The 18,377-nt window shown below is 54.3% G+C and overlaps 1 protein-coding gene across 13 annotated transcripts in view; it reads left to right on the top strand.

The window, feature by feature from the left end:
- MYO18A (myosin XVIIIA) overlaps positions 1 to 18,377 on the top strand; it is a 99,557-nt gene that overhangs the window by 46,448 nt on the left and 34,732 nt on the right. For 9 of the 13 annotated variants that reach the window (XM_023517536.1, XM_023517532.1, XM_023517539.1 and 6 more), the window contains 18 exons: positions 4,564 to 4,651; positions 4,853 to 4,959; positions 5,073 to 5,249; positions 5,586 to 5,799; positions 6,046 to 6,188; positions 6,849 to 6,949; positions 7,785 to 7,848; positions 8,054 to 8,198; positions 8,490 to 8,510; positions 9,559 to 9,570; positions 10,152 to 10,328; positions 10,542 to 10,632; positions 10,927 to 11,119; positions 11,901 to 11,987; positions 14,192 to 14,333; positions 14,483 to 14,642; positions 15,707 to 15,893; positions 16,169 to 16,412. In XM_023517536.1, coding sequence (XP_023373304.1) covers positions 4,564 to 4,651; positions 4,853 to 4,959; positions 5,073 to 5,249; positions 5,586 to 5,799; positions 6,046 to 6,188; positions 6,849 to 6,949; positions 7,785 to 7,848; positions 8,054 to 8,198; positions 8,490 to 8,510; positions 9,559 to 9,570; positions 10,152 to 10,328; positions 10,542 to 10,632; positions 10,927 to 11,119; positions 11,901 to 11,987; positions 14,192 to 14,333; positions 14,483 to 14,642; positions 15,707 to 15,893; positions 16,169 to 16,412 — 2,353 coding nt within the window. Of the gene's footprint in view, positions 1 to 1,955; positions 2,563 to 4,563; positions 4,652 to 4,852; positions 4,960 to 5,072; positions 5,250 to 5,585; positions 5,800 to 6,045; positions 6,189 to 6,848; positions 6,950 to 7,784; positions 7,849 to 8,053; positions 8,199 to 8,489; positions 8,511 to 9,558; positions 9,571 to 10,151; positions 10,329 to 10,541; positions 10,633 to 10,926; positions 11,120 to 11,900; positions 11,988 to 14,191; positions 14,334 to 14,482; positions 14,643 to 15,706; positions 15,894 to 16,168; positions 16,413 to 18,377 lie in introns of those variants that run through there. The other 4 variants (XM_012809765.2, XM_012809766.2, XM_023517542.1 and 1 more) reach the window with 3 other exon arrangements.

The raw sequence follows: 18,377 nt of genomic DNA on the forward strand, positions 1-18,377 counted from the left end.
CACCTTAGGTGTACGTGGCTGGCACCTTAGCCGGTTGAGCTATAGGCACCGAGCCGGCAGCAGGACTTTTGAGGAGCCCTGTGCCTGCATTGAAGATGGGCCTAGTAGGCTCCTTTGGATTTGGGGGTGATACTGTCTTCCCAGAAAGTACCCTCTGTGATGGGCAAGAGGCTGAGAAGCAGGAGGGAGGGCCCAACGATGGTTACTCTAATCCTGGCTCCCCGTATGGCTGGTCTTTGAGTTAAAGAAAGTTCTCTTTTCTTTTTTTTTTTTTTTTGTTTTTTGTTTTTTGAGACAGAGTCTAACTTTCTTGCCCCTGGCAGAGTGCCATGGCATCATAGCTCACAGCAACCTCAAATTCTTGGGGTTAAACAATCCTCTTGTCTCAGCCTCCCAAGTAGCTGGGACTATAGGTACCTGCTACAATGCCCGGCTATTTTTTTAGAGATGGGGTCTAGCTTTTGCTAAGGCTGGTCTCAAACTTGTGCGCTCAAGTGATCCACCCACCTCTGCCTCCCAGAGTGTGGGGACAATTCTCTTTAAGCGTCCCCATTTTGTGGACCCTGCTGAGGCCTCATAGTGTGTGGGAGAGGGACATCAGCTCCAGTACTGCTTCCTACTGCAGGCTCCTTCTGGCTGGAGGGAGAGGTCAGGAGGATGCTGGGGCACAGCCAGAGGGTCCTTGAGGCCCTCCCTTCAGTGCTACTTCCTGAGACCTGGGATCCCTGGAACCTGCCTTGCCCCCCTTCTTCCTGGATTCTGTAGCACTTAGCGGGTAGCCAGCTGCAGCTGTCCCCACCTTCCTGGTCCACTCTGAATCAGAGGAGTGACTGCTCCTGGCACACAAGAAGGCATTAGCCAGGCATTTTGACCCAACAGGCAGGATATGAGCTGACCAGTCAGCCCTTCAGGAGAACCTCTAAGTAGCCAGGGAATGTCTCATGCCTGTTCCTGGGCCAGCTACTCTTTCTGTCCCTCCTCCTATCACTAGGGAGGAGTTGGGGTCTGAGATATGTCCTGGAGTTCAGCCACCTGTCACCTGGGCCTGGAGCAGGGACCAGAAGGGTGAGTGGGACAACAGGGCCATCTGGGGCTCAAGATAGAAGAGTAAGAAGAAATAACCCCAGAACTCCCAAGCACCTGTTATTTTTCCTCATGTGATTGGCACCTGGCTTGCCTCCCTGACTGAACTCGACTTCCCTGCTGGAGTGGAGTGGCTTCCTGGGCTAGGAGCTCGGCATGCTGCACCCTGGTTCCCCAGGCCAGAACTAATAGTGATTTAACCTTCAGGCAGGAGCTGCTGAGGTCCCGCTGACCCCTGCGGAAGAGGCCCACCTGCGGCTTGAGAGGATCTTCACAGCTCCTGTAATGCCCTTTCTCTTGAGTGTGGGTCCCCAGCCCCTGCCCCTCCTCTTCCCGAGGCTGGCGGCAGGACTGTGTGTCTGTGTGTAGGAGCACTGGCTGTGAAGGGTGGCTCCATGGTGGCCCGTGGGCCTGCACATTGGCATTTGACAAATTGAACAACTTTCCCTAGATCTGGGGAAAGTTGTTCCTTCAGAGACCTCAAAACCGTGTGCACATGGGAGGGGGCCCCTCTTGTCTGGGGATCCAGTCTCCTTTGACCTGATTCTTCTGCCTCAAGGACATGTCTTATTGCCAGGGCTTGGTGGATAGTAAGGCAGAGAGCTGATGTTCCCTATTTTTGATGCCCTGGCTCATCAGATCCACATAGGGCCTATACCTCCTTGTACATTTCTAACAGGCAACATCTAAGGCCTGGCTGACTCCCTCCTCCCCCAGAAATGACTTGAAGTAACTAGGCAAAGACAGAGGTCAAGGCTGGCCTCAGTCTCTTGGCTCTTGGGCAGTTAGGTTGGACCTGGGTGGCGCCAGTGTGAGAAAGGTAGGAGGAGTACAGGGGTGTGGTGAGGGTTTGAGGAAGAGGCCCTAGACTTGGGGCTGCTAGAGGCCTTGTTCTTTGAGAGGTAGAGGGGATAGCTCTGAGAGCAGCCCTTGGCACAGGGAGTGCCACTCTTGGGCCTATGTTTGGAGGCAAGAGACAGTCTGCTGGTGTCTGGTGGCCACAGGGGAACTAGGCTGAAAAATGCCCTGGAGATAAGGCAGGAAGTTCCCAAGGGACCCAGGCCCTGGGTATGGTGAAGTGGCCTGGCTCAGTAGACACACACAGATGAAGCCTAATTCAGAGCAGACTAGATGGCTGGCCCAGGAGAGATGTGGCCAGAGGCAGTGTGGCAGACTGACAGGACTTACAAGAGCATCTCTTCTGAGAGTCTGATGGTAACAAGGGTCTCTTCACCTTCCTGCTCTGGTCTCTCCTTGACCCACTACAGTTCACTGTCCAGGCCAGCTCCCAGGTCCTGGTGCTCAGGTCCTCCCACCCCACCCTGTGCCTTGGGCAGTGAGAGTGGGCCAGCTCACTTGGTCCAGGGGAACTTGCTGAAGGGACGTGCCAGTGGTGTGCTTGTCTTCACCCTTCTTCTCTTTCTCTTTGTTTGCTGCCGGTAGCTGGACCCTGAGGCCGCCTCTCCTGCCCTCAGCCAGGTAGGGTGCTCCTGCCACCCTCAGGAGCCCTCTGCTTCCTCCAGTGACCACCCACCACCCCTGGCCTGTACCTGGGCTGGCTTCTGTGCTCGGGCCTCATGCTGGAGTGTAAGGCCTCTTTCTCCTTCAGGCTCCCACCCTGTATCTTGGGGGGATGCCCAGGGGATGGCAATGCCAGGAGTTTGAGATGGTGCAGCTCTATGCCAGGTTCTTGGGGAGCCTCTGGACCGAGTGTCATCCTTCAAGTTCAGCCTCTGTGGCATGTGGTTCTCAGCCACGAGAGTCCAAGGGTCTGGTTGGGTTCTAGGTGTCTCAGCTCTTCCCAGTCTGGGTAGAGAAAGCCAAAAAGGCTGAATCTCTGCCCTCTTCCCAGCCCAAGCTCGCAAATGAGACACTCTCTGTCTCCACCTCCTGGACAATGTGAGAAAGCCATTTTCAGATTAGCTCTAAAGGAGTTAGATACAACTTTGATGTTACCTTATTCATCAGTCCCCAAATACCCGGCCCATAGAATCTACCCATTCAAGACAAAGGTCTCACCTGTCTCACAAGATTTGGAAAAAATACAACATTTAATGATTTTTTTTTACAAAGTTATATTTCTTCAAATATAAAGAACTGTCCTTTTTTCAATGTCCTCACTTAACAAATCAAAAACATTGACAGCCCCGTAGTGATCATCCCATCTAAAAGGTCATGTCACCGGTTCACGAAACCTAGATATCTGGGGGCCCTCTCACCTCAGGCTGGGGAAGGGCAGTCCAGTAGGCAAGAGGGGGTTATCTGAAGCGAGTCCAACCTGGGAATAGAACCAAGATCTCCTTTTCTTTCAACTCCAAGAAATGTGACAAAGAACATACTACTACTTATAATCCTGATCCCTCACCCAGGGCATTGGGTCCCATGAGGAAGGGACACCTAGGGCAAGAGACTCGCCAGGCAAGGACACTAACTATGCCTCATAGCTGGGGGCCTCAGAGAGTGTGGGGGTTAGAGCGGGCCTGAGGGTGAGTCCATCCCCCCCCCCGCCATTTTGCCCACAAACAACCAAGAAGCCTGGTCAGCCGTAGGCGCTGGGTCCTCTCCTGTTTTCCCAGCTCCCCCATTTACCATTTCTCCGCAGCTCAAGTGTCCTTCTTAGGGATGCCAAGTTTGGCAGCCCCGACAGAGCCTGTGAATGCATATTCCTGATGTGGTGCCCTCCTGGGGCTTCTGGGGGCTCCCTGCCCCTTTACACCCGTTCCTGGGCCCATCTGTGTGACATACAAGTCCCTCCCTGTGTTTGACAGAGCAGTGCTGCCCCTTGCCTCCAAATCTCTGCCTAGTGCCCTTGTGTGGCATTGGTGTGTCCACTGCCCCTTTCTCAGAAGGGGCCTTTGCTGATGGTGACATGGAGGAGAAGCAGGGAGGCTAGCATGTGTACCTGAACACTGTCCCCCTGCCTAGGTAAAACATCGTTTGGAGGGCGAGGCTAGGGCTCCAAACCTACCTGTCATTCTGCACTACAGAGTTCTAGGTGGACACTTCTCTCCTCAGGTCTGAGGAAATGCCTCTTCCCAGCTTGGTGAAGGAGGCCCTGTCAATTGGATGAAAGGAGAAAATGGATGTGAAAGACCCTAGTAGCTGTGGCCTAGGTTTAGGGGCTTGGGCTCAGAATACCGATCTTACAGGGTTGGCATGGTGGAGGGCTGAGGGTGGCTGAGGGTAGAACCTTGCTTTCCTGGGCCCTGCTCTCTCCTGGGCACATGCTCCCTGTCTTCCTGTCCTTCCAGTCCCTCAATACTGGTATGGTCTCTCCTCTGTGGCTACTCAGAATCACCGCTGCTACTTGGCTTCCTCACCCTCTTTCCCCGACACCTCTGATGTCCTTGTTTTCTGTGTCTGCCATCTAACCATTCCCTTTCCCAGTGGCTCATCTTGAAGGCCTTCCCCTCACTTGTCTCCTCTCTCCTGCTATCTTCTAGGACAGGCCCTAACTTTATTCTTCCCCTCCTCTGATAGGCAAAGACAGAAGAGCAGATCGCAGCCGAGGAGGCCTGGTATGAGACAGAGAAGGTGTGGCTGGTCCATAAAGATGGCTTCTCTCTGGGTGAGTCTTGGGAGGGGCAGAGGGCACATGTCCAGGACTCGGGTCTCAGGGCTGGGCAGTGGTGTGCCTTCTGGGTCTGGTGAGGGCTGGGCCAATAGAGGCTGGTGATACTGTGAGAAGGAGGTCAGGACCATGGAGGGCTCAAGTAGGGCAACAAAGGCTTCCTAGGCCCACATACAGCTGTCTGTCCCTCCTCTGCAGCCAGTCAGCTCAAATCCGAGGAGCTCAGCTTACCTGAGGGAAAGGTGCGCGTGAAGCTGGACCACGATGGAGCCATCCTGGATGTGGATGAGGATGACGTGGAGAAGGTGTGCAGGGGACAGGGCAAGGGCACAGGAGTGGGCTGGGCAGGATGGGCCTGTCCTCTGTGACAGAGACAGGTTCTGCTTCTTCAATGTGGCCTGCCTATTCTGTCACACAGGCTAATGCTCCCTCCTGCGACCGTCTAGATGATCTGGCCTCGCTGGTGTACCTCAACGAGTCCAGCGTCCTGCACACACTGCGCCAGCGCTATGGTGGTAGCCTGCTGCACACATATGCAGGCCCCAGCCTGCTCGTCCTCAGCCCTCGTGGGGCCCCCGCCGTGTACTCTGAGAAGGTGCAGCACCCACGAGGCTACCAGGCCCGCCTCCCACCTCACCTGCCCTGGCTCTCCACCCTTCCCCTTTGACATCCCACTGGGCTCCTGTCCACCCTCACAGTTGACCTTGGGAGAAGAGTCATTTTGAAGGATGGGAGGACAGAAAGACCTCCCTGTAACATTAATGGAGTCCAGAACTTGGCTAATATCTGCATCTCTATGCATGGCCTTAGCTTCAGAATCCCTGGGTACGACTAGAGTGAAAATCCAGAAAGATGTGGGCCTTGGGGGTGAGGGTGCCTGGATAGGACCAGCTAAGAGGCTACCCTTCCCTCCACTGCTCTCCTGCCCAAGGTGATGCACATGTTCAAGGGGTGTCGGCGGGAGGACATGGCACCCCACATCTATGCCGTGGCCCAGACTGCATACAGGGCAATGCTGATGAGCCGTCAGGACCAGTCCATCATCCTCCTGGGCAGCAGTGGCAGTGGCAAGACCACCAGCTGCCAGCATCTAGTGCAGTACCTGGCTACCATCGCAGGCACCAGTGGAAACAAGGTGTTCTCTGGTGAGGCAGGGACAACTAACTGGGAAAGCTGAGAATGGGATGAGGAGATGGGGATAGGAAGGGAGGACCCTCCTAGGTGCCAGCTCCTTTTCTCTTTGGCTTCTCTACTTTCTGTCCCCTCAAAACCACTCTGTCCCTGGGCAGTTCTGATCTGAGTGGCCCCAAGGTTTCGTGCCTCTGAATCCCATGACTGAGGGTGAGCTGCCCCTTGCTATCCTGATGTCCCCTTGGGCTTGTATTCTGCAGTGGAGAAGTGGCAGGCTCTGTACACCCTCCTGGAAGCCTTTGGAAACAGCCCCACCATCATAAATGGCAATGCCACTCGCTTCTCTCAGATCCTCTCCCTGGACTTTGACCAAGCTGGCCAGGTGGCCTCAGCCTCCATTCAGGTAAGGGGCACTGTCCAGGCCCCAGGATGGTGGGAGTCGGGCCACTTGGTTTCATGCCCTAGAAACTAGCCTTCCTGTGCCTCACTTTCCTGGGATTCTGCCCTGACACAAGGGACCTAGCACATACAGGGCTGGCTATACTGCCTGCAAGCATCACCACTCTGCCGTCGGTGCCTCCCACCCCAGATGGGGCCCAGCTCAGCCTCCTGCCCCGCTCCCAGCTCCCTTCCCCCTTCTAACCCTGAGGTTGTCTCTACCCTACTGTCCCCAGCCTCATGCCCACTTTCTGAAGTCTATACTCGGGGCTTCTCTCAGGTGATTTCCCCGCTAGGGGACTGGCTTGTCAGGACAGCAGCGCCTGGCTAACACTGACACCCTCCCATGGTGACTATCTCACCACAAGCTCCCATCTTCAGAAGGCTGGTCCTGGGGGCTGGGTGGGGTGAGGGTGGGGGGCTAGGCCTGTCTTCTTCCCCCTGGTTTTGGTTCTGTCCTCTGTTTGACCCCAGGGGGACCTGGCCTCTGATTGAACACCTTGAGAATCAGATGCAGCTGTTTGTTCCTAGGCCTGGAGGGCCACAGTCTGGTTCCTTCTGGTGTGGGGTGGGAGAAACAGCTTGGCACTACCAGTCTTCCCCACATCTCCATGCTCTGCCACAGACGATGCTTCTAGAGAAGCTGCGTGTGGCTCGGCGCCCGGCCAATGAGGCCACGTTCAACATCTTCTACTACTTGCTGGCCTGTGGGGATGGCACCCTCAGGTGAGACGGGACAGAGGACACACAGAGGGTGCTTGGACTCTGGCTCACTGACTAGGTTTTTGGACCTTATTGTATCCTATGCCACTGGTTTATTGAGTGACTGCTATGTGCTAGGTCCTGAGCTAGGCCTTGAGGATGGTGAGATGAATGAGACATAGGCCTTGTCAGGAACTCCCTGGTCCTGGGTACTTGCAGCCCTGCTATATGAGAGGCGCACAGCTGACCCTTCCATGTTCCCAGGGCCTAGCTAGGAACTCTGTTACCCATGAAGCCAGGACTGGGGAGGAAAGTACACTGAGATGCAGGTGGCTGGAGACTCGGCCACAGCCACCCAGCCAAATGGAGCCAAGCTGGTATTTGAGTCCACACTGGGACCAAAAACCCGTATCTTTTCCTGTGCCCTCCATGTCCTCCCTCTGCCCCATGTTGGCTGCCTCTGCCCATTCTTGCCTTCAGACCATCAGACTTGCTGTCTGTGTTCACACAGTTCAAAAGGACTACATGTAAGGCTGAGCCAGCAGCCTCAGGCCATCGTCCTCCTCAGCCCTTCTTGTAACTGAGGGCACAGTCTCTGGCCTCGCAGGCCTCACCCTTTAGGCAGGTTCCCTGCTCCCTTCAGGCGTCTGGCTGGACCCTCTCACCAGGGCATCTCTGTTGACCTGTCCTAGGGAGGCTGGTGTTCTGACCAGGCATCCAGACTAGTTAGGAGAGGTGGTAGCACTGTCAGTCAGGGAAGACAGGCATCTGGAGGCTGAGGCTAGCTGTCTGCACTGGGAGGGAGATGGCCTGGGCATGGGGACTACACACTGTGCTGATGCCTTGTTTGTACCCCTAGGACAGAACTCCACTTGAACCACTTGGCAGAAAACAATGTGTTTGGGATTATGCCACTGGCCAAGGTGAGGGGCCTGGGTTGGCAGCCTCGGGTCTTGGGAGTAGGGGAAGCCTCCATTGGCTGTGGTGCCCTGTGGAACTAGCAGGAGCCCATCCAGAGCAGGGTGGCTGTGCCCAAGCATAGCCCTCCCTGAGTCCAACAGCGTGGGGTATGCCAGGAGGGACAGCCCCTCTGAGGTCCGCTGCCAGTGTGCCCATCTTTCTCTGCAGCCCGAGGAGAAGCAGAAAGCAGCTCAGCAGTTTAGTAAGCTACAGACTGCCATGAAGGTGCTGGGTATCTCCCCCGATGAGCAGAAGGCCTGCTGGCTCATCCTGGCTGCCATCTACCACCTGGGGGCTGCAGGAGCCACCAAAGGTAACCTGCAGGGGTTCCCAACAGGCTGGCTTGATGTCCTTGAGACCTTGCAGGGACCCTGCCCAGCACAGACCCAGCTGTTCAGACATACCTCTTTTGCCTGTGCCCCCACATCAGAGCAGAGAGCCAAGAAGTATCTCTGCCAGTGATAGCCTGAGGCCTGGACTGAGCTGGCCTTGACTGGGAGCACCCTGTGGAGCAGGGAGGGGGTTCGGAGGGTGAGAGTATGGGAGGACACTGACTCAGAGCAGTGCCCAGGAATAACTCTGCTTCTTGTTCCCTTCCTGGCAGAGGCCCCCGAGGAGCAAGCGGGTAACTGATCTCAGTCCCACCCTGGGGTGTAGGGGCCGCCTTGCCCTGCCTTGTTGCTTTCTCTGGGCTCTCTCTGGGGCTGGGCTTATTCTGCCATAGCACAGGGGACTGATCTGGGTCCCCCTGGGTCAAGCCCCAGGGTTGAGGGTAGAAGGGGAGCCTTCTGGCTGTGAGTCTCTGAGTCCCAGGAATAACTGCTTCTCTATCCTGTTCTGCAGCCAGATCTTGGAACCTCTCAGGAAACCCTCCAGGGGGCTCAGGTGGGGTGGGGTGGGCATGCTTCCTGGGGCTTCCAAGGCCATTGTCCCCATCTTCTCTCCTTAACTCCAATGATCCGGTGGCTGTGTCTCTCCCACTAGGGGGCAGCAGGCCCCACAGTAACAAGCGGGCTGCCGCTTCCGCTGCGCTTGGGGCTTGAGTTCTGTTACCCTCCCCTGAATTACACTGAGCAATTAGTGGCAATTGGAGCACCTCTTTGCCCCTTTCTCCTCCATTTTTGGGAAAGGGGATGCTTGTGCTGAATGGCACTTTGTGCTTTGTCTTTGTCACCTGTGCGGTGTGAAGGCCTGGGCTCTTCAGCGGCAGTGCTGGTGCTGGTGGGTGCATGCAGGACCAGGGGCAGGTGTCAGGCCCCTGTGACCCCAACAGGTGGCACCCCTGCCAATGAGTAGGAGGATGGACAGACAAGCGTGTGGCTATGTCTTGAGGGAAGGTTCTTTACTCTGAGGAGGTGACAAGCCCAGGTTTCCTTTAACCCCACCCAGCTCTGACTGCAGGTGGAGAACTCTGGGCATGCCCACACCTCATTGTTGAGGTGTGTTTGAAGCTCTTCAGAGCTTCCAGGGCCACAGGGGCAGCTATAATGTGTGTCTCTTTCTGTGTGTGTGAGCGTGTGTGTTCCCCAGCCTAGATATTTCTTGCCTGCTCATCCTCATAAGCCCCTACCCCCCACCGGTCCCTTCCCATGAGCCTGGCGGGCTCAGTTGATGACTGTTTGCTAACACACTGTTTTTCTTTGCATGCTGCATGCTGGTCCTTTGCCTTACAGAAGCTGCTGAAGGTAAAACCTTGTTTCTTGTTAGCTTTCCCTAATTGCTGTGATTAGACACATGTTGGCTGAGGCTCATATGTCTGTGTGGGCTGTTCCCTTTCCCTTGTGGTTTTTTTGCCTCCTCACTGTTGGCCCATTTGTGGTCTCCCCTGGCAGATGCTTGGGGGCAAGAGGGTGGTTCTAATGCTTCCAGAGAAGAGGGAGGTGCTGGTACTCTCTCAGGATAGAATGGTGCTTGTGTTCATCACAGGTGGGCTGGCTCATCCTCTGACTTTGTCCTTCCCCAAGTTGGGCCCTCTGGAGCCAAGCCCTCTGTAAGGGATCTTCCCAGCCGGCTTACTGCCCTCTGGCGGCAGTATGTGGAGTTACCTCTTTTAGGGCCTGCTCATTCCTTCCATTCCGCAGAGACAGGCAGTGCTGGTAGCTGCTGGCTGTCCCTGTCCTGCCTGAAACCCATCTGGTGTCATCAGGGCTGGGTTTTTCCTCCAAAAGATACCCACTTCCCAGTCCTGTGGGGAGAAATGCATAGTGGTCATCATCTGGCCTAAGGAGAAAGGCCCGAGATGCCAGATCCTTTTTTCCACCCTAAGCTGGGCGTAAGCAGTTTGCACGCCATGAATGGGCCCAGAAGGCTGCGTACTTGCTGGGCTGCAGCCTGGAGGAGCTGTCCTCAGCCATCTTCAAGCACCAGCACAAGGGCGGCACCTTGCAGCGGTCTACCTCCTTCCGCCAGGGACCTGAGGAGAGCAGCCTGGGAGATGGCACAGGTACCCTGCGCTTAGCCTCCAGCAGGTGGATGTGAGTAGGAGGTCTCATCCATAGCTTGCTGACATTGCTGGGGGCGGAAGGGATTGCTGGAGTGAAGAGATGCCCCCTTCGGTGGGGGAGGCCGAGCCTCAGAGCCCCAAGCAAGGTAGGGAACATACCCAGGTGGGGAGCCCCAGGGAGTGGGAGATAGAGCTGATCCTCTTGCCCCGCAGGCCCCAAACTGAGTGCACTGGAGTGCTTAGAGGGCATGGCATCTGGCCTCTACAGTGAGCTCTTCACCCTTCTGGTCTCCCTGGTGAACAGGTGAGTGCTAGGCAGGACACAGGGCCTCCGTGCTTCCTGCTTTGGCAAAGGTGAAGTTGACACCTTTGCACCTGTGGCTGGCTGAGGCAGAGTTGTCTTCTACCAGCAGGGGGCTCACTGTCCTGTGGGCCATGAGCAAAGCAAGGCCAGTGCTCACCAGGGCCCTGGGCATCTGGGTAGGCATGGGGACCTGGCTTGGAGCAGGGAGGAGCTGACTGGTGCCAGGGGCAGACCAGTGGGGCCTGCTGTTTGGCATTGCCCTGGCCAGCTCTGACTTCAGCTCTCCCTACAAAGGGCTCTCAAGTCCAGCCAGCACTCACTCTGCTCCATGATGATTGTGGACACTCCGGGCTTCCAGAACCCTGAACAGGGTGGATCAGCCCGTGGAGCCTCCTTTGAAGAGCTGTGCCATAACTATGTCCAGGATCGGCTACAGAGGCTCTTCCATGAACGAACCTTTGTGCAGGAGTTGGAAAGATTCAAGGAGGTAAGGGGGTAACAGCCTCACTTTCTGGCCTCAGCACTCTAGAGAGAGTACACATGGAGGTGGAAGGCACCACCTTTCCTGCCCTTTACTCCTTTGTTTGTGTCCTCCTGTGCTCTCTGGAATGAGGTCATTTTCCTGCCCCCTGTTTCTGGCCTTTAGCTTTGGCTATGTTCTTACTCTGCGGAGCATTTGCTCTCTAAGAAGCTAAAGGTGCATTTGGGGTCCCGGGGATCCCTTCACCCTCCTTCAAGGCCCCCTCCAGCTGTGTGAATTGCCACAGTGTAGTTCTTGCTTCCGAGTGTGTTTGGGCCTGGGCTTCCCTGTGTCCCTTTCCTGATGTGAGGATGGTGGTGGATTATTTAGTGCCCCTCCATACAAGGGTGTCCCAGATGGGACAAGATCTGGAATCATACCTCATATGGAGGTGAATTGAATGAATTGGGGAGGATATTTATTTTGGCTGAGAGAAGATTCAGGAGGAAAATGACAGTTGTCTTCAAGTGTTTCAAGGATGATTGTGTGAAATTGAGAGTAGGCTTCTCCTGCATTGCCTAATCAACTGATGCGAATAACAGGAGAATGTGACTTTGGCTTAGTATAAAAAGAGGTTATGAGAATTTTAGCTGTCAAAAAATACAGGTGTGTTGCCTTAGGAGGTAGTAAGCAGTTTGTCATTTGGGAGGTTGGCCTTGCTGACCCCAGAGTCCCTTCCCAGGCTACTCAAAGGGTGTACCCCCACACATGGCCCCCACACTCAGTACTGCCCTGCCTTCTTTCCCAGGAGAACATCGAGCTGGCGTTTGATGACTTGGAGCCAACCACAGATGACTCTGTGGCCACTGTGGACCAGGCCCCCCATCAGGCCCTGGTAGGCTTTCACTGGAGGTCTGGGCTAGCTTTCTCTCTCGTTTCCCATCTCTCTCCCTCTGGTTGAGCCCTTCCCATCTAAGCTGCTACTGGGGGAGCCACTGCAAGGTGAGGGAAGGCCCATCAATCATACCCAGATACCAAGCACTTTGGTGCCTCCCTAGAGCACTCGGACAGTCTGGCCAGGAAGGTGGCACTTTCTTCTGCCCTGGTGCAATGGGAGCCATAGCCCACCTTTGTCCTATGCAGGCAGAAAGGTGTATCTCCTCCCTCACCACCTGAGGCTCAGTCCTCATCCTGTAACTAGCTGAGCCTCCAGTGTGTCTGGTGTGATGGCCTGGACCCTAGAGACATAGTCATTCCCTCCCATTGTCCCCAAGAAGATAACTGATGCAGCCTAGCAGGGCCCCACTCAAACAGGGAACAGTGCCAAGCTCTAAGACCCTTTCTGGGGGCTCTCATGGATATAACCCCTTGACCCTCAACCTTGTGGGTGGGCATCATCACTTTTGTGCTAGTGCCTTGGGCACCTTAGTGCTTAATGGAAGATAGGCTGACCTGATGGGCCCTTGGCATTTGGCGATTGTCTTCCATTAGGGAAATTGCATAAGGTGCTTTAGTGGCGAGCCAGCATTTTAGCTAGGTTGCTGATATCCTGCCTGTGCTTTGATTCTTACCCCTGCTCCCTGCAGTAAGGCCATGCTTGGCTGGCACAAGTGGTGAGCCCCAGGGAAAGCAAGTATCCCTCTGGGGACAAATACTTAAAGTGCCCAAGTACCGAGTCTCCCTAGGGAAGTTGGGTTTTCTTTTCCTGCCACCTGGGCTCCCATAGTGGCCATTCTCAAGAGACAAGGGAAGTCAGCACATGTGACTTGTGAGCAGCAGTGGGTCAGACAGTGTGTTTGGACGAGGCGTGGCCATCCTTTTCCCCTGTAATCTCTCCTCTCTGAGTAGCCTTGTCATCAGGCAGCTGCACCCCAAGAAGGGCTCCTCAGTGCCCGTCTGCCACTTACATCTGATGGCTTCATTGCTCTTTCTTCCACTTAGCTTCAGTCACTGGGGATGCCCCTCACCCCTTGGCCACATCCTTCTTCCTTGTGATAATCACACAGACTGGGCAGCTGTGGGAGGAGATACAAGCAGCTGGTGTCAAAGAGAGGCAAAATGGCACTTGTCCTCCAATCCCTAAAAGCCAGGCCAGAATAAGGTATGGGGAAGGGTCAGTCTTTCCGGCCCTAGGAAGACATGGGAATTCCATAGAAAAGTTACCTTCAGGCCAGAAGTGGCCATAGTCATAGTTTGTTTGACCTTCATGGGGTATCAGAAATCAGAATGCTACCATCCTGAGCAAGAGCAAGACCTTGTCTCTGCTAAAAATAGAAAAAAATCTGCTAGGTGTGATGGTGTGTGGCTGTAGTCACAGCTACTTGGGATTCTGAGACAGGAGGATTGCTTGAGCCCAAGAGCTTGAGGCTACTATGAGCTATGATGACCCCACTGTGCTCTGCCCAGAGCAACAGAGCAAGACTCTATCAGACAGAGAGGGAGAGAGATCAGAATTCTCTATTTCCATCTTCTCTTGAAAAAACCAGAGGACTCATCAACACTAGGCCAGTGTTAGTGGCAGTTGTCCCTTTCAGATGGAAACATTTGCTCTCTAGTATGCCCCAGTCTCTGCCCACTTTGGCTGCCACATCCATTTAGTCTCCTGTCTTACACTCTTGGCCCTTGAGTTTAGATCCCACCTGCAGCGATCTGAGCCCTCTCTGGGTTCTTCCCTCTCAGGGACCAGGGTTAACTCCATAGCCATCACTTATTGAGAGCTTCCTTTGGCCCAGGCACTGTGCTTAAGACCCTAAAGACTCCCATGGAGGAGTCTTAATCTGCCATGGAGGGGGAGCAATAACCCCTGGTGACCTTTGAGGGGTGAGGGTGAAGGAGAGCCTTGAATAATAGGAAGCCTTCAGTCTTTGGTGACTTTGGACATGAGTCCTAAGAATGGCATTTTGCTGTGGGCTTCTCTCTGATCCCTCTCCGGGCCCCTCTCAGCCCTTGCTGCCCACCTCCCCACTGTGTCAGTGAGCAGCTGGAGCTGCAGCACATGTGCACTTGTGTAGCATGTTTGTAGTATATGGTTGGGGCCAGGATGCCTGGCTCCTTTCCCCATTCCATGTGACAAGGTAGAGCTGCTTTCCTTCTCCACAGGTCCGCTCGCTGGCCCGAGCTGATGAGGCAAGGGGCCTGCTGTGGCTATTGGAAGAAGAGGCTCTGGTGCCAGGGGCCACTGAGGACACCCTCCTGGAGCGCCTTTTTTCCTATTATGGGCCCCAAGAGGGTGACAAGAAAGGTAGGTGGCATCCCTGGAGCTTAGTTTCTCTGCTTGCTGACCAAAGGACCCACCTATATGGGTCTAGGTGGCACCACCTGGGGATTCAGTTGTTCTCCAGGCTCTGGGTCTGGTCTTGACAATCTGACCCTTGCTGTTCCCACTCTCAGGCCAAAGCCCCCTTCTGCGCAGCAGCAAACCACACCATTTTCTCCTGGGCCACAGCCATGGCACCAACTGGGTAGAATACAGCATGGCTGGCTGGCTGAGCTACACCAAGCAGAACCCAGCCACCCAGAATGCCCCCCGGCTCCTGCAGGACTCCCAGAAGTAAGAACCACTCACTCTTCCCCTGTCTGATCCCCAGAACTGTTTGGGGCTCCTTTCCCCTGAAGATGCCACAGAGGCAGCCAGGCCAATTGGCCTTGGTGGGTGGAGGTAGCCTCCTGGAGTAGAGGTAGGAGACAGACATGACTGAAGAACATTTCGTTTCGAATAACACCCTTACATTCTCCAAAGAAGGAGCAGTCTTAGAGGCCCCTCAGTCATATAAGCCCTGTCATCCATTCATTTATTCAGTAGATGATCAGTAGGCACCTACTCTCTGACAGAGGCTTCTTGGTGCTTGGCAGATAGCAGTATACAGAATAAAAATCCCTGCCCTTGTAGAATTTATATTCTCATAGGGGGACAGGAATAATGAACGGTCTATGTAATAAGTAAATTATAGAGCATGTTAGAAGATGTTGAACTTGCCGGGTGTGGTGGCACTTGCCTGTAGTCCCAGCTACTCAGGAGGCTAAGACAGGAAGATTACTTGAGTCCAGGAGTTCTCGGCTGTAGTGCCCTATGCCTATCAGGTGTCCGTACTAAGTTCAGCATCAATATAGTGACCTCCTGGGAGCAGGGGGCCACCAGGTTGCCTAAGGAGGGGCAAACCGGCTCAGGTCAGAAACAGAGCAGGTCGGAGCTCCCATGCTGATCAGTAGTGGGATCATACCTGTGAATAGCCACTGCAAACTCTAGCCTGGGCAACATAGTGAGACCCTGTCTCTTAAAAAAAAAAAAAAAAAAGTAGAAGAAGATGTTTGAACTCTAATCTCTCCTGCCACATTGGAAACCCTTTCTAAACTTTTGCCTTCTGTGATGAGGGAGATGAGTAGATTGCCCCGCTCCATCCAATCCTGCTTACCCCTTGGCTTCTGCTCCCCTCTGGCTTTTTACTTCTTTGAAAATTTCTCTAAAGTTTCTCTGTAGGGTTTGGGCATGCAGCCCAGATAACCCAGGCCCCTGGCCATGGCCATGTGGGGGTTGTTTAGAGCCCTGGCAGTTGGGAGGAGGAAAGGCTTCTACTGCTTAAGTAATGTGATTCCTTGCCTTCCCACCTCTGGCAGAAAAATCATCAGCAACCTGTTTCTGGGCCGGGCAGGCAGTGCCACGGTACTCTCGGGCTCCATCGCGGGCCTGGAAGGCGGCTCACAGCTGGCACTGCGCCGGGCCACCAGCATGAGGAAGACCTTTACCACGGGCATGGCAGCTGTCAAGAAGAAGTCACTGTGTATCCAGATTAAGCTGCAGGTGGTGAGTGTGCCAGCCCAGGCCCTGGAGCTCTTCCTTATCCCTGGTCAATAGGCCTGGGCACTCGGGCATGCTGAGGTCAGCCAGTGCCCTGGGTGGATGGGAGGGGCCTTCTTTTTGGTGTTGCTGCCTCTGAGTGGCCACCGGGGCCTGCAGAGGGCACAGTTGTCCAGGTTTAGCATGTCCTGGCTGGTGCTGGGATGCCTGCTATCCTGTGAGGAGTGGAGGTGCTGGCACGACCATCAGAGCTCACTGAGGGTGGTCCCTTCCTTTGGCAGGATGCCCTCATTGACACCATCAAGAAATCTAAGCTGCATTTCGTGCACTGCTTTCTGCCTGTGGCTGAGGGTTGGGCCGGGGAGCCCCGTTCCGCCTCCTCCCGCCGAGTCAGCAGCAGCAGCGAGCTGGACCTGCCCTCAGGAGACCACTGTGAAGCTGGGCTCCTGCAGCTAGATGTGCCTCTGCTTCGTGCCCAGCTCCGTGGCTCTCGCCTACTAGATGCCATGCGCATGTACCGCCAAGGTGGGGCCTCCTTCCCCCTAACCCTTAGCTCTCTTTTTTAGAACTAGCCCTGCCCACCTCCCAAATGGGCCCACAGGCTGAAAGGTTGCTACTCTTTACCTATCTCAGGACAGCCCTCTTTCCTGCTTTCCGCTCTGGAGCCTCCTCTAGGGGTTCTCTCTCTCTCTCTCTTTTTTTTTTTTTTTTGAGACAGAGTCTCATTTTGTTGCCCTGGGTAGAGTACTATGGCATGATAGCTCACAGCAACCTCAAATTCTTGGGCTCAACTGATCCTCTTGCCTCAGGCCTCCCGAGTAGCTGGAACTACAGGCACCTGCCACAACATGCAGCTAGTTTTTCTATTTTTAGTAGAGACAGGGTTTTGCTCTTACTCAGCCTGGTCTCAAACTCCTGAGCTCAAGTGATCTACCTGCCTTGACCTCCCAAAGTGCTGGGGTTACAGGTGTGAGCTTATTGGTTTGGTTTGTTTTTGTTTTTGTTGTTATTATTGTCATCGTTGTTGTTGTTTGATACAGAGTCTCACCCTGTTACCCTGGGTAGAGTGCTAAGTCATCATAGCTCACAGCAACCTCAAACTCTTGGGCTTGAGCAATCCTCTTGCCTCAGCCTCTCAAGTAGCTGGGACTACAGGCATGCATGACCACACCTGGCTAGTTTTTCTATTTTTGGTAGAAACAGGGGCTTACTCTTTGCTCTGGTCTCAAACTCCTGAGCTCAAACAACCCACCTGCCTCAGCCTCCACAAATTGTAGGATTATAGGTGTGAGCCACCATGCCCAGGTGGGGGCTTTCTCTTCTCCTCTCTCCCAGACCACCTATCTACAGCCAGCTCCACTCGAGGTATCCCCATGGGTGCTTATTTCTTTCTCTGTTTCTTTTCGCCCCGCAGTCACCCCTCATCCTCCTCTCCCTTTTAGACTCAAGTTCTCTTCTCTCCCCTCCCCTCCTTTCCTCACATTCCCTGTTGTTTGTCCAGGCTCCATCATTCCCCATGTCCCTAATTTGGACAGGTCAGCTCTGCCCATAGCTGCAGATGCAGTGCCCTTTTGGAGCCTCCTACCCAGTGGGAAATGAGGTGGTAGATTTTTCTAAAGTACTTCAATTCCCAAGAACGGTCAGACAAACCCTTTTTAGGGACCTATCTAGAGGAGGGGATGGGTAGCCTGACAGTAATGGTAGTTGCCGAGAGTCCTTAGCACATTTACCGCATGCCAGACACTATTCTAAACTCTTCTCACACAGTAAGTCATTTACTCCTCACATCAACCTCATGAGGTGGGCACTACTGTTGTCCCCAGATAAAGAGACTGAGGCTCAAAGATTTAAGTAGCCTGCCCAAGGTCACACAGCTTGTGAGTAGTAGAGCAGGATGTGACCTAGGCAGGCTGGCTCCAGAATTATGCCTATCAAATAGGATTTTGTTTGCCTGAGAGGTTATGAGCTGCTGGGTTTCTGCTGTTTTTTCCTTGGTTAGATGAGTGGGCAGGGTCCCATCCACCCACAGCCAGGTCCCCTCGAGGTATCCCCATGGGCACCAGTCACTTTTCCTTAGCAGTCAAAGCCAGGAAACGGGCTCTCTGCCCTGCTCTAAATAAATCATCGATCTGTCCCCACGTCTTGATATGGAGTTGGTGTTTATTATTTCAAAACCAGATTGTTACCGCTCTGAACCAAAATCAATGTGCTTTACTCAAACAAGCAGATCGATGAGGCAGCAGCAGCAGGTCCCCCTTCCCTCACCCGGCCCCCAGCCACCGACGATAGCGCTGATGATTAATTAAGATGCCAGGCGTCTGGACCTGCTATCCTGGCCCATCAATTTAATTGCAATTCAGATACAATCAATAGCTCACTTTGTCTTGGCCCCTCAGTAGCCCCCGCCTCCTGTTTCAATTATCAGGCACATGCATCAGCCTCATCTCCCAGTTGGAGGGATTCCCAGAGCTGGCTGGCCTGGTGGTGCTA

This window comes from Otolemur garnettii, unplaced genomic scaffold (assembly GCF_000181295.1).
Source record: "Otolemur garnettii isolate 467f Iridium unplaced genomic scaffold, OtoGar3 scaffold00112, whole genome shotgun sequence".
Lineage (NCBI taxonomy): Eukaryota > Metazoa > Chordata > Mammalia > Primates > Galagidae > Otolemur > Otolemur garnettii.